The 14,164-nt window shown below is 37.8% G+C and overlaps 2 protein-coding genes across 2 annotated transcripts; both read left to right on the top strand.

Annotated features, from left to right (window-relative positions):
* Window positions 1-19: 19 nt before the first annotated feature.
* Window positions 20-2,468, top strand: polr2h (RNA polymerase II, I and III subunit H). The gene is made up of 6 exons (XM_085372547.1): window positions 20-149; window positions 582-674; window positions 1,003-1,086; window positions 1,542-1,635; window positions 1,801-1,884; window positions 2,107-2,468. The coding sequence occupies exons 2-6, from the start codon at window positions 602-604 to the stop codon at window positions 2,222-2,224; spliced, it is 453 nt and encodes a 150-aa protein (XP_085228673.1). The 5' UTR covers window positions 20-149; window positions 582-601; the 3' UTR covers window positions 2,225-2,468.
* A 1,761-nt stretch (window positions 2,469-4,229) lies between these two features.
* On the top strand, window positions 4,230-13,912 carry mfsd8l1 (major facilitator superfamily domain containing 8-like 1). Its single transcript, XM_085373163.1, has 11 exons — window positions 4,230-4,305; window positions 8,198-8,383; window positions 8,565-8,627; window positions 9,794-9,913; window positions 10,024-10,103; window positions 10,216-10,546; window positions 10,848-10,921; window positions 11,085-11,298; window positions 11,567-11,689; window positions 11,860-11,990; window positions 13,832-13,912. Exons 1-11 carry the CDS (start codon window positions 4,230-4,232, stop codon window positions 13,910-13,912), a joined length of 1,479 nt encoding a protein of 492 aa, XP_085229289.1.
* Window positions 13,913-14,164: the final 252 nt, after the last annotated feature.

Raw genomic sequence — 14,164 nt, forward strand, 5'->3', positions numbered from 1 at the left:
CCTGCGCGGTACAGTCTGTTTGGGATAATAATGAATGAAATTTTGACTAACTAAGACATCTAGCGCAAAATTAAATACTCCCCGTCGCAGAGTGAAAACCCAAGTGAGCGCGACGCCATTGAACTTACAGTATAATATCAAAACTTGAGGTACGTTTTTGGAATCGTTTGGCCAATATGCTAAGGCTAGCAATTAGCATGAATGAGAGATGCTAAAGTTGAAAAAGCTTTGCCAAGACCTTAATACTTTCGCTAACTGATTCGGCAACAACGGGTGTTAGATTACTGTTAAATGGTCAAAAACAAAAGCACGAATTATTAAGGTTTGAAGTTTTTTTTTTTTACGTTGTGATACACAGTTGTTTCATTAATGTATGATTAGTGGTTAAGATTTTTCAGCTGCAGTTGTGCACAGAATAGACGGGGGGAAACAATAAGACAAGCAAACACAAGTTTCTGTGAATTTCAGTGAAGTGTGTTTCTTGTACTGGCAGGGTGTGTTTTAAGTTTCAGTAATGGTTTCAGTCTAATAAAAGTGGCTTCATTTTGTGTTTTTGTCTTTATTTTCCCTTATTTTTACAGACTGACAGACTCGGAGAGGGATGGCTGGAATTCTTTTTGAGGATATTTTTGATGTAAAAGATATCGATCCAGATGGCAAGAAGTTTGACAGAGGTGTGTGAAATATTATCATTAAAAAGTGAAATTATAACACCAACCAACAGATAATTGCATGTTTGATCTCTAATTTGATCTCGATATAGATAAAGTTTAATTTATAACCCAAGTGCAGTTCTTCTTAGTGAAAGGGATCTGATATTAAGTATTAAACCTTTCAAGTATCCAAACACACAACTTCTGGCCAATCATGAACCAGTCTAACTTTGATTATCAACAAGAGGCATTATTTTAGTTATTGTTGATCTTCGTTAACACCATTTAATTAAAAAAACAAACAAACAATAAATTATCTAATAGAAACTCTTCAACTGTTAATCTGCAGTATCTCGTCTGCATTGTGAAAGTGAATCGTTCAAGATGGACCTCATCTTGGATGTGAACATTCAGATCTATCCTGTTGATCTTGGTAAGAAAAAACATTCTTTTTTTGTCCCTGTGTGTCTTTGTGTTTTTGTTTTGTTTTGTTTTAAATTGGAAGTCATTTGTTAGTTAATATGTATCAAATACAATGGTGTAAACCGGTCCTATATACAGCATAATTATAGCAAATGACTATGTCAGCTATTTAGAATATTTTATCAGAATAAACTGGCACTCTTCAAAAGTAAAGATTATACTGTAATACATAAAAAAATATGATTGCTCGTTAATGTATCCCCTGACTCCCTCAATATTTGACTTGTTCACGTGCAGGTGAGTCGTGTAATAGCTGTATAATAACATTTACTCAACCCAAAGGAACCCAGCTCTATGAGTAAAAAGCCTTGAAGAACCATGTGTCAGAATTGTATCTGTAACCCAAAGTGTCCAAATGCACAATATGATAAAGCTAGTTTGTTGTAATATATCTCTTTCATTAAGGTGACAAGTTTAGACTGGTAATTGCCAGCACGTTATATGAAGATGGAACACCAGACGATGGAGAGTACAATCCTCAGGATGACAGACCGTCTAGGTAAGACAGCTGCTTCCAATTTAAAGTTGTAATTTGTGGAACTTTAGCAAAAAGAAAATTGCTGTTTTATTGGCATATTTAACAATAATAACATTGTTAATACTTCTTACGCTTTTAATTTACAAAATGACTTTCACACTCATTCCACTTTGTTTAAATTTCCAGAGCAGACCAGTTTGATTATGTGATGTATGGGAAAGTTTACAAGATTGAGGGCGATGAAACTTCAACAGAAGCTGCCACACGTCTGTAAGTGAAGTGCTTAGTTTTCTCAAAATGACTATATGTCATATATTTACTGAAATTAATAATCCGCTGGAACAAAACTGTGTTTCTAACAGAGAAGATGACCTTTCTGTGAAACTATTTATGGAAATGAGATCACATTTGAATCTGCCTGTGTGATAACTTTTCCAGACTCTGCCGTTGGTTTGTGCTATTCCAATTTCTTGTGTGTTTTTCTTGTTTCAGCTCTGCTTATGTGTCTTATGGAGGCCTCCTCATGAGGCTACAGGGAGATGCCAACAATCTTCACGGCTTTGAAGTGGACTCTAGGGTCTACCTGCTCATGAAGAAGCTGGCCTTCTAAAACAAACCTGTGGTCACCCACCCATGGTTCACCAGTCAACCTTAAATTTATATGGAGCATCTACAAGGAGGCTGTCGGAAACTTTTTTATTTTGATGATTCTCATTCCTCCATCAGGATGGACTAAAGACTAAACACTGTGGCACATAAGAACTGCTACCGACTCCACCTGCAGACAAACTGTAAATAAAGACTTCTTTTATACACATTGGCATGTTTATTCTTCCTTATATCTTAGCAACTGCTCTCAAACAAACATTTAATTATCCTTGTACTCTGCAAGAAGGGTGAGTCTAACATTATTACACAGGCATCATGTGTGCTGCTATAATTAGGATGGAAGATGGTTCTATAAAGAAACAGTGCTAATTGAATAAAGTAGTTCAGAACGGTGAACTTTCAGGTTTGTAATTACAGTTCCAATAAATCTGTTTGCAGTTTTTGGCTCCATTTATTCCTCCTGCAGACCCCAAATGGGCCATTTATCCTCAGCCTACTCACAACCGCAACAATGCATGTTAGCTGATGTCATTCTGACTCTGCACATGAGGCAACAAGGGATCCACAACCACAAGCAAAACCTTAAGCATGTGTAAAAGCAGCAACACACATGATTAATGCCCAAAGATTAAATCTCTCCCTAAAAGGAAGATTTAGCAACAAACATGAGGTAATCCTACCTCATGTGTGGGACTTCACAGTGTGATGGGAAATGTTCTACATGCCAACAAACTAAAATGTGAACACACGAGAGACAGAAAATTTAATCAAGTGTACACAGGCAGCTTTTTGTATGGAAAGCGGGTTTTTTCTTCTAATGGAAGTCACAAGATGGGGAACATTTTTGTCTGACTCAGACTAGAGTTTAGTGATGCAATAAAGGAACGATGTAACTTCTCTGAGGTCTTCCGCTTTTCCTCCTGCTTGGTATCTCCATTTTCAACATCCTTTGTCCAACAAATCCACTATTCCTCATCATCATCCCTTGTCTCTCCAACTTTATCTCCAAAACACTTGACGTGAGCTCTCCCTCTGATACACTCATTTTCTAGCTTGTCCACTTTCTATGAAAATTTTAGCATTTCCAGCTCCAGGTTTAGGGTTTTTAGTTTAGTCTTACTGTCCAAATTATACATCATAGCAGGTCTCACTCTCGTCTTATAAACCTTCTTTTTCACCCTTGCTGCTAACCTCCTGTCACAAATCACCCCTGACACTCATCTCCACCCACTTCACCCTGCCTATGCTCTCTCCTACTCCTAAACTGCATTAATCAGCATGATTGAATCCACACTCATTAGCGAATATCCAGATTCAGTCCAAGGGGTTCAAAAGGTTTTATTTTTTTGCAATAGTGACGCTTGTCTAATAAAGCACGTATAAACAAGAAGTGCAGTTCTTTGTATCAGATCGATACCAAAATTTGCAGTATCGCACAGCACTACCATCGTGTATCTTGTTAAATGGTCTTGCAACAGAAAGAAGAAGAAAAAAAACCCTTATACTCCAATGTGTGCGTATATTATTCAATCTATGAAAGCAGTTGAAGTTTCAGCGGTTGCGACTGTCAATGTGCGGGCAACCGGAAGTTGTGTAGGATGGCTTTAAACTGCGCGCTGCTGTGATTGGTTGTTTCCCCTCTGCCTCGCTTTTGGCAGTTTGAGGGCGAGTGTTTAGTAAGCTACGGCTAGCATCAATCATTGCGGAGCATTTACCCGGCTGGTTTAATTACAGACATTTTATATATGCATGGACTGGACTCGTGTTTTCACGACGAAAACACGAGTTTTCCATACGATATGAGATAACGCGTAGTGATAAGTGATATTAGCCTTGCAAACGCTGTTCAGGTAGTGGGAACAGTGTGCTCTTGAAGCATTCTGCAGCTGTTCTCTGTAATTGGAAGCACTGCTCTCGGGATTATGTCGGCTGTGTTTGGTAGGGAGACGAGAAGGGACATGTATGTTTAAAGTCTTACAGAGAGAAGAATTCAGCAGTGAGGCGTAATGGATAGCAGACGGGAAAAGAAGCTGACATATATCACCATTGGACTTATTTTTCTTCTCAGCGGGGTGGAATATGGTAAGACTTGTTATTGGGGTAAACATGGGTAGATGACAATGACAAAGAAATTGTAACAAGTACAACAAAACTGTTCTATAAAGATATTTTAAGTGGACAAAATGGACTGTTTTAATTATAACGCTGTGGCACAACACCGGTGCAATGACGCATGAGTATAAAGAGTAAAAAAGATTTTTAAAAATAGGTCATTTCTTTATTTTATATATATCCCCTTCATATCATGTTTACTATAGTCTATTTAACAATATGCAAATATAATAAACATTAAAAAGAAAAAACATCGGAAATAATTCATTTCACATAATCATTTTCAATGAAGGTCATCTCTACAGTGCATTTAAAGCGCATTTGTGATAACATAAATGTTTATAAGTATCCCAATATATAAGATGTATATGTATTGCATAGAATATATAAAAATCTAATTATTATAAGAGGTGGAGATGATGATAATAATAATAATATGTTACATTGTGTTTATTTACCGCATTGGCATTTAACAAACAAAAAAATCTGTTCTGTGTTACACACTGCATTATAAGTACCATAAGCTTAACCGGTTATAAAGACACACACAGAAAACTGTAAAAGAATAGATTATAAATCCAGGCTTCAATCAATACAATTGTGAGCTTTAAATGAAGTGAAATTAAGTACAAATTTAAGGTTTGTTTCAATTTTATGATTCTGTAACAGCAAATTGTTTTCACTATTTGCTGGTGACGAGTGTAAATCAGAAAATAGGAAATTCAGCATCCACAGATGCAAGATTGAGGTAGAATTGGGAAAACTCAAAGGTAAGGCGATAATACCAGTGTAAATCTTTATGTGGTGTAAAAATATTGCGATATCATTGCATCACCGTACATTTATGTTCCCTTGTGTGCGCAGTAATGAGAGAACCCCAGGCTGATCTGTGAGTAAGATCAACGTGTGTCAGCCTCCATTGATGAGTTAGTTCCTAAAAATTGAACTACTTGAACAATCTCCAACAAAGCACAGGACTTAGCAAAATGTGTAAGAAAACTGTTCCTGTGGAAATAATAACTGTGTTTCACCTGATAAGACCATAGCACAGAACCATTGAGTACAACCAGGCTAAGCGTGGGAGGACCTGTGACCCAAATGTATATAAGTGACTCAGTCCACCATGATTGGAGCGCTTGATAGCACCCCACGTGACAGTGAAAACAAACAAGGAAATTAGTGATTAAAGGAAAATCTCAGGTAGAAAAGATTTTTGTTTTACTTTGCAACAATATTGGGCAACTCCCAAAGAGTTACAAGGTTAAGTTAACCTAAAATCTTAAGCAGTTATTTTACACTTGGACTTCAAATTTTCAAGGGAAACACTAGCTAGGTTTGCTTGATCACAGGAAACTGAACAGTACTTAAAACACAGTTGGTTCATCTTTTAACATGAGTGGTTTTACTTGTAGTTGAATTAATGTTTTAGATCTAAGAGTGCAGATTTCCAGTACAACCCACCTGTGTTTATTTAAGAGTGAGTAATGTAAAATAGGGTCATCTACACTACAGTTTGACACTGTATATTCAACTGCACGTCTTCTTCCCCTCACCCCCAACTGGTCTCGGCACCTTGCCACCCCTCCCTAAGGCTGATGCTTCTGGAGAAATCTTCTTGTTAAAAGGAAGTTTTTATGCTTGCTCATACAGGGTCACCTGATTTTAAGGGTTTTCCATTATGTATTATTACTGCAATATAAAGTGTATTGAGTTGACTGTTTTGTTTTTTAAATTTCGTGCTATATAAAGAAAAATCAAACTGAATTTAACTGGTTGGACATCACTGTCTTTATGCAAACATTGCTTAAGCCATTATCACAACTCGGTAACAGTCACTTTAAAAATACAGTCAAAAGAACAACTGACAACAGACATGAATGCAGGTGTGCCTTGTGAAACCATTGCATAATCCAAATGTGTTTAAAAATGTCCGCCTTTAAGACGTGTATACATAAGAACAGGTTAGGAGCAATGTGGCAACCACAAATCAAAGTCAATGAACTTAACTAAACTCTTGCAAAAAGGGTAAATTAACGCATAGCTGATGTGAAATAACTGCCATGTAGAGTAAATAATTCTCAAATTTGGGACAAATAATTAAAGCAACTACACCAATGTGAGCAAAGAATGCCACTAACTAACCGGATGAGTAGTTGTGAAGAGCCTGGAAAACCGACCAGCCAACCAGGTATCAGCTATAAAGCATTGTGCATCAAGCAAATCGCTTTACACAATTAGGTCAATACGTTTTTGGTCTCTGCTCCACTGTAGTGGATTTTAAATCAAACATTCATGATGTGACTGAAGTGCATACTTTAATTCAAGGGTTTTACCAAAATAATTCATTAACCTTTTAAGAATTACAGCCATGTTTAGTCATCTGTTTTCAAAGGCTAATGATTAATTGAGAAGAGAAACATTATTTTTAACATCACGTAATCATACATATATTTGAATGAAAATGCTTCCTGGAGTGTAGAAACCATACACATCACAAAACGCTGTGTTTCCTTCCTCAAGATGCTCTGACAGGCCTTGTTGTGGATCTTTCTACCTCCAGTTTTGTACAACCATGCTCTGTTGGGGTGAGATCAGATGACTGACTTGGCCACTGAGGAATATGGCATTTCTTTCCCTTCAGAAGCTCTTGGTTTGGTATTGCAGTATGCTTTGTTTCACTATCCATTTGCACTGTCAGCCGCTGTCCAATCAGTTTTGCGACATTTTGCTGAATGTGCTACTGCTACTTCTATCAGCAGTCACATCATCAGTAAGCACGACTGACCTAGTTCCACATGCTATAATATTGCCTCCACCATGATTTACAGATAATGTCATATGCTTTGGACCTTGAGCTCTTTCTCTCCTTCTCCATCTTTTTTCTTCCCATGATTCTATTACAAGTTAGAAGACATTTTTTTCAGAAATGTGTAGGCCCCTTTAAATGTTTTCTGGTAAAGTCTAATCTGACCTTCTTGTTTTTGAACATAACCACTGGTTTGTTGTACATTTGTATTTGTATTAACAATCAGAAAGTGTCTCTTGATTGTAGACTTTAACAAACACCGACCTACCTCCCCTTCTGTGGTCTTTCAGGCCTTTTTGGTGTTTTTTGAGCTAATCAATTCATTCATTCTTTTAAAGAATGAACCAGATTTTTATTTTATCAGCTTAGTTTGTCCTGATGTAACGAGGGTACAGGCCTCACCTGGCCGTGAAACTGCTTATCAGTCAATCAGTTTCTATTTACCTTTTTGCATCTAAAAATGGTACATTAGGTACATAAATTGGCTGTAATTGTTAAAAAGTTAATTCAGTGGGTTTTTTTTAATACCTTGAACTAAATTAAGTCTGTACTTCAATCAAATCTTGTTTATTTGACTCCACTGTGGTGCTCTATAGAGGCTGTTTATAGACAAGGTCAATGAAAAAGAGAGATTATTGAATTATCTACAGATACAGAGGTTTTGCTCTTTCCTAATGAGCAATATATAAATATACAAATAAATGATAAATTCCTAAAGTTTATGAAAAAGAAACATTCAGTTTTGGAGCTTTTAGTTTTGTCACTTCCACACACAGTTGTCTGTCAGGGCCATATCCCTGAACGACAAAAATTTGAGTAGTAATTTTCTCTGGAATTCTCAGAGAGCGTGCTTTATTGTGTGCCATCTGACCCAGTAATTGAATTTTGGATTACATTTGGTCAGCATTATCCTTTGCCTGTGTGATAAATAAAGCTGTAAGCAATAACAGCGTGCTGTATCCATCTTTTGTCTTTTAGTTTTCAGACTGTGATGAATCGAATATGTATGATTTCTTAATAGTAAAATAAAAAACAAACTCTCTTCTCTATCCACAGCTGTAATTTTGCCCACAATATGGCGTTTCTTGCAGACTCTGGATGCAGCACCTTACTTTCTGGGATTGGTCCTGTCAGCATTCAGTCTGAGTGGCCTACTGTCTGGACCACTGTTTGGCCACTGGTCCGACAGAACCCGATCAACAAAGAAGATCATATTGTTTGCCAACATCTTTGAGATAGTTGGTGAGTCCACAGGTCTTGCATATTTTCTAACACTCAGCAATCCTTCAAATAGGATTCACGTTTGAACCCCAGTTATACTGGGTACTTCTTTTGTACAAGAAACCAAACATATTTTTTTTATTCAAATCTTATGACAATTGTTTAAGTCGATTCCATATTTACTTTTTATCTTTTTTTACAGGTAATTTTATGTACTTGATGGGATACTCAAAGTGGCTTCTGCTGTCAAGCAGACTGGTAGCAGGTGAGTCTATAATAAGTAAACGTAGAACTGAGAATCATTTTGTGGATTTAATGACTACAAATATGTTAGTCATACTGAAAAGCATGTTAGTTTAGAACAGTTTAAAAAACTTGATTATAAAAGTTTCAGACTGAAAGTACTTCAGTGATTAGAAAATACTGGGATACATTATTTACTGCAAAATATAGTCCCTGCCTTTGTGATAGTTTCCATTGACACTCATAAATCCTTAACTTGTAGGTCACTAATAGTGTTTCAAAGTTCAACCTGCGATCGGTTTACAAGCTACTTTAAATTGAGTCTTAAGGTATGTTTGGTGAAATATACTGCTGAGTTTGCAGCAACTGAGTGTGTTATGAACTGGATATGAGACATTGTTAAGACTTTGTCGAGGTTGGACATAATAGTTGCATAACTGCTGTCACTTTGTTGGAGTAATCTGGAGAAATTTCAAGAATGCCAACTGTTTCCTTCTTGTCTAAATAGTTCATGTTCACAGTTCTTATTTGGAGCTGTGTTTTGGGTCATTGTTCCATTGTTGGAGGAAATTGGCTCCATGTGGCTCCAATAAATGAACATTCAATGGCACGGCTTGTACTGCAAAAAGTGATAGCATTCCTTTATCCCATACAAATCCCTCACTTAACATCACCAAGACATTCGTGGGAGTCACTTAATAGAGCTGTTAAGATAAGATGAAGACGTGTAAGGTGTCTGTTTGTCAGAGTAGAAACTTGTTGTCTGGTTTATCGTTTTTTGCTGTTTTATCTTCATTTCTTGCAGTTCCTCAAAGCCTTCAAAAAAAATTTTCTTGGCCAGTTTGAGGCTGAAACACCCAAAGTTCTGATTACTCAATAAGCCAAATACATTTCACCTGTCCCAACAGAAGTGAAAAAAACAAAACATTTTTTTCAATTAATTATGCTTTTAACATTTAAAACTTGCAACTGTTAACACAATATGCCATCTGTGACCATTTAGGATAACTGAATGCCATCTTAAATAAAAAACACGTGTTTTTCTTTGTTGTTTCTAAATCACTCCTGTCACTTGACTGTTAGTGAAACATGATATCTTTTTTCCCACTTTACAAAAAACAGTTTTACCTGGAAAAGAGAAGCCAAAGTTGATGTTTTTGGTTTTTAGTTGGTTTGTTTGTTTCCCAGGCATCGGTGCAGGCGTTAGCTCGTCTATCTTTGGCTTCTTAACCAGAAGCACGGCCCCAGAGGACCGTGCCACTGTATTTGCTGCTTTCATGGCATGTCGGCAGGCTGGACTTGTGATTGGTCAGTGCTTGTTTGCTTTCTTGCGACAAATATTAAAGATTGTTTAGTTATTATAAATCTTAATGGTTTTAGGTGGATAATGTTCATGTAGTATCCTTTGTTTAACACAGGTCCAGCATTTAACATCTTTCTGAGGTTGTGTGATTTCCACCTGGGTCCTTTTGTAATCAATAAATACACTGCACCCGGGGTAAGATTTATAACATGTCAGTATGCATTATAATAAGGTGTTTTACATTTTTTATGCATTTCTTTGCGGCCATCTGTGGAGAGCAGTGATCTTGTTCATCCATCCCTTGCAGCTGTTTATGTGTCTGCTGTGGATTCTCCTTCAATTCGTGGTTGTTTTCCTGACTGTGGACCTACCACCCGTTGAGAAAAGGAAAGCCAGGGATAGTATGATGCGAAAGAACCAAGAGGAAGAGAATGAGAAAAGCCTTGTGGAAGACGTAGAAGAGAGCGATGAAGAGGGAAAGCCCCTAATAGTGTCTCAGGAGCTGATGGGGTCCTACGGCTCTGTCGTGGCTTCCAGTCCACCCAGGAACACTACGCTGAATCCGAATCCTTCACCTCATTCTCCTGTTTCACCAGCAGAGTCTTCAGGTGTCTTTAAGAATTTCAGCATATCTCGAGGTCAGTGATTCACATGATTATTGCTGGGTGCCTTGCCTGTTTGTTCATCTCTTCTTCTATCCTCTTCTTAAACAGATTGGATTGCCTTCTTGCTACAAAGCGTCTTAGTTTTATGAGCCTTGGAATGTGCAAAATATATCTCTTACAAGTGAAGTAGCACAGTTTGTTTGTTGTTGTTGTTTCTGAACTTCCTGGTTATGAAATAGATTTTTGTCCCCTTTCTTTCTGACTTTGCTGTTGACCAATGTCTCTTTCCAGTGTTTTCATGTTTTGTCTACATGTTTCGGTTTCTTTGTATCAGAGTTCCTGAGAGAAGAGGTGATTGTGCTGCTGGCTGCCCAGTTTGTCACCTTTTTCAATCAGACAGCCCTGGAGGTGCAGATTGAAACTCTCATACAAATTAAATGATCTGTTTTCAGTATATCATTTCTTGATTTTTTTTTTAAATCATTTTAAACCCTGTGAGAGCATACAAACTAAGTTTTATCTTGCCAACAAACATAATGAGACTAAAGGATTTAACGGGCTGTGTCCTCAGACCATGGTGACCCCTCTGACGCAGAAATATTTCAGCTTTGGGGAGCTGGAGAACAGCGTGATGTACTTTCTTGGTGGTGTAGTGGTGATTGCCGGCTTCCTGTTTGTGCGCTGGCTGAGCCGCCATGTGACGGAACGGGTGATCCTCGCCATTGGTCTGTGCATGTGCAACATCTCCTGTATCTGGTGCCTCATCTTCTTGGCTAAGCCGCTAGGTTAGACTCAACTTGAAATTATAATTTTTTTTGATTGTTTTTTTGCTTTAGCATCTAACTCTCATGAATGCTGTTCATCTGGACGGAGCATTTTCACATATAGAACTAGGTCCTTGATCTCTCACTGAGACACAGTCAAAGTAATGCTTTCTTTTTACACATATGTAATATTTAATCCTTAAAAAAGCTTTCCTGAAATCCATCTTCGAAATGTGTCATATATATTATTCACCTTTTTCCTTCCTTTGGCGTTTTGTGTTTTCTCTAGGTGGCTTTGCATGGCAGCTGACAGAGTTCATCATTGGGGTATTTCTGCAGATTTTGGGTTTGCCGTTTGTGTCTGTTGCGCAGGTTTCTCTGTTTTCCAAAATTACAGCTGAGAAAACACAAGGTGAGAAACTGCACCATCTACTGGACAAGCAAAGGCATGACAGGGTTCTGGGGTCGTTTCGAGGGAAAAAATTAGTATATCAGTGAAACTGACTGCACATTTTAAGGCCTTATAATAACCATAGAAGTAAGCCCTTTGATGTGTTTTGTGCTGTGTGGGGCATTTTACAGGTTTCAGTCAGGGAATACGTCGTTCAGTGGGGGGTCTAGCCACCATTCTGGGCCCACTATGGGCTGGAGGCCTTACCGAGAACATGTATGTCATGATGGGGATGATGACTGTACTGCTGGTCCTGCTAACGGTAAGCAACAATTACAATGACAAAACCATAAGGCATCCTGTCAGAGGTTAAGTGTAAACGGACCTTTGTTGGCTGAGAGGAATCATATTTATATCGAGGGCATAACCTGAAAAAATAAAATGAAAACTCATTTGCAGTATTTTTGCTTTTGAAATTTTCTTTATACAGTGTAAATAGTACATTTGGGTAGATTTAGGTTATGTACTTCTCTTCTTTTCCTACATAAAATATTACAAATAAAAATAATACATAATACGCATTTGTGCTTTTGTATTGCTTTATTTTGCCTAAATACTTCTCTCTACTTTTCATTTGTTAGGAATGAATATTGCTACCTACTTGAGAACATAATGATTAATCACCACATTCCCTTTTTACGCAAACCTTTGTTCTTGCACTAATGTGTATAAAATAAACCAGTTTCTAAAATTGGGACTCACAAAGTGTGCAAATGTGCATTTCTGTTTTATGTCAAAAAGTGATGTTTCTCATCAGTGAGTATCTGTTTAGAACAAATAAAAACCTAAAAATAGGTTTTATGTTAAGAAAAGGAGATGCATGTTGACATGTCTAGCCAGCAGCAACTGGCTAGACAAGCAAGCAAGCACAACAATATCCTTTTAATGAAGTACAGGCTCACTTGTTATGAAACCCAAATGTTTAGAAGCAAACAAGACAAAACAAGGCAAAAACAACCAAATTTACTCCATCAGTTCTTCACAGACCTTTCTTTCATTATTTTCTCTGTAAAAAAAAACAACAAAAAACGTGGAGCTCTACCTCCCTGACACATCCGATGTAGTTTCTCAGTTATCACAGCATCAAATGTTCAGTTCTTAAAAATATTTAAACTTTTACAGATACTACCAAATGAACCCGAATGAAACATTCCCGCTTCAAATCACGTCTGTAAAACTCCAGACGTGTCTGTGTCCAATTCAGGACACAGACACTATCTCTACTTTTAAGATTAGGCTTCAAACTTTCCTTTTTGATAAAGAATATAGTTAGGGCTGGATCAGGTGACCCTGAACCCTCCCTTAGTTATGCTGCAATATGCTGCTGGGGGATTCCCATGATGCATTGAGTATTTCTTCTTCTGTCACCTTTCTCACTCACTATGTGTTAATCAACCTCTGTGCATTAAATCATACTTGTGATTAATCTCTGGCTCTCCTCCACAGCATGTCTTCTATCCTGTCTTCCTTCTCTTATCCCAACCGGTCTCAGCACCTCCCTGAGCCTGGTTCTGCTGGAGGTTTCTTCCTGTTAAAAGGGAGTTTTTCCTTCCCACTGTCGCCAAAGTGCTTGCTCATAGGGGGTCATATGATTGTTGGGTTTTTCTCTGTATGTATTATTGTAGGGTCTTTAACTTACAATGTAAAGCGCCTTGAGGCGACTGTTGTGATTTGGCACTGTATAAATAAAATTGAATTGAACTGAATATTGAACTCAGCTTAGCAACTGCTAAATGATAATGACACGTGTAGCGTTGGACCGGTTAAGCATAGACAGGACACGGACGTAATGACAGCACTACTTTATTTTCGAATGTGATTACACTGTGGTTTTTGTTTTCACTGGGACACAGACACTCCCCCTCTGCCTGTCACTGACAACATATAAAGAGACATAATCACACTCACATCCCAACACACCTGTTCACCCCACCCCTGCGCCGCCCCGGGAGCTCACTGCGTCACCCCTCCTCTGCACCCGGCCAGAGACCACACCCACGCCACAACACCAACTAACAGACAATCTTTCTCTTTCTCTCAGTCACCTTCCACTTCAACATGAGAATAAACGTTTCTTTAACAAACGTTTTTTGTCCATTGCAGATGATGCTGGTCTACTCATACAGCCGACTGGTGGAACCTGCTGCACAGGAGCAAATGGACAATTCGGAAAACTTTAATTAGCAAGTGGCTGTTAGAGGAAAAGTGGTTGAAGGAGGTACAGTTTTATTTACAACCATAATGTATGTCTTGATGCGATTAATTTCAATTCACTTTGGTAGTATAGTAATCAGATGTTAGAAAGTAAATAAAAGTCTTACATACTGTCTTCTTCTGTCTCTCTCTCTTTTTAAGAACAGTGTGAGCTTCGCGATCTGTACTTTCTGTCCCTCATCAGTCTCACTTTCTGCAGACCATCATTTAGAGTAGTGTCAC

Source organism: Diplotaxodon limnothrissa, linkage group LG15, assembly GCF_057381915.1.
Source record: "Diplotaxodon limnothrissa isolate DT_005_m linkage group LG15, D_limnothrissa_male_GT1.1, whole genome shotgun sequence".
Taxonomy (NCBI): Eukaryota; Metazoa; Chordata; class Actinopteri; order Cichliformes; family Cichlidae; genus Diplotaxodon; species Diplotaxodon limnothrissa.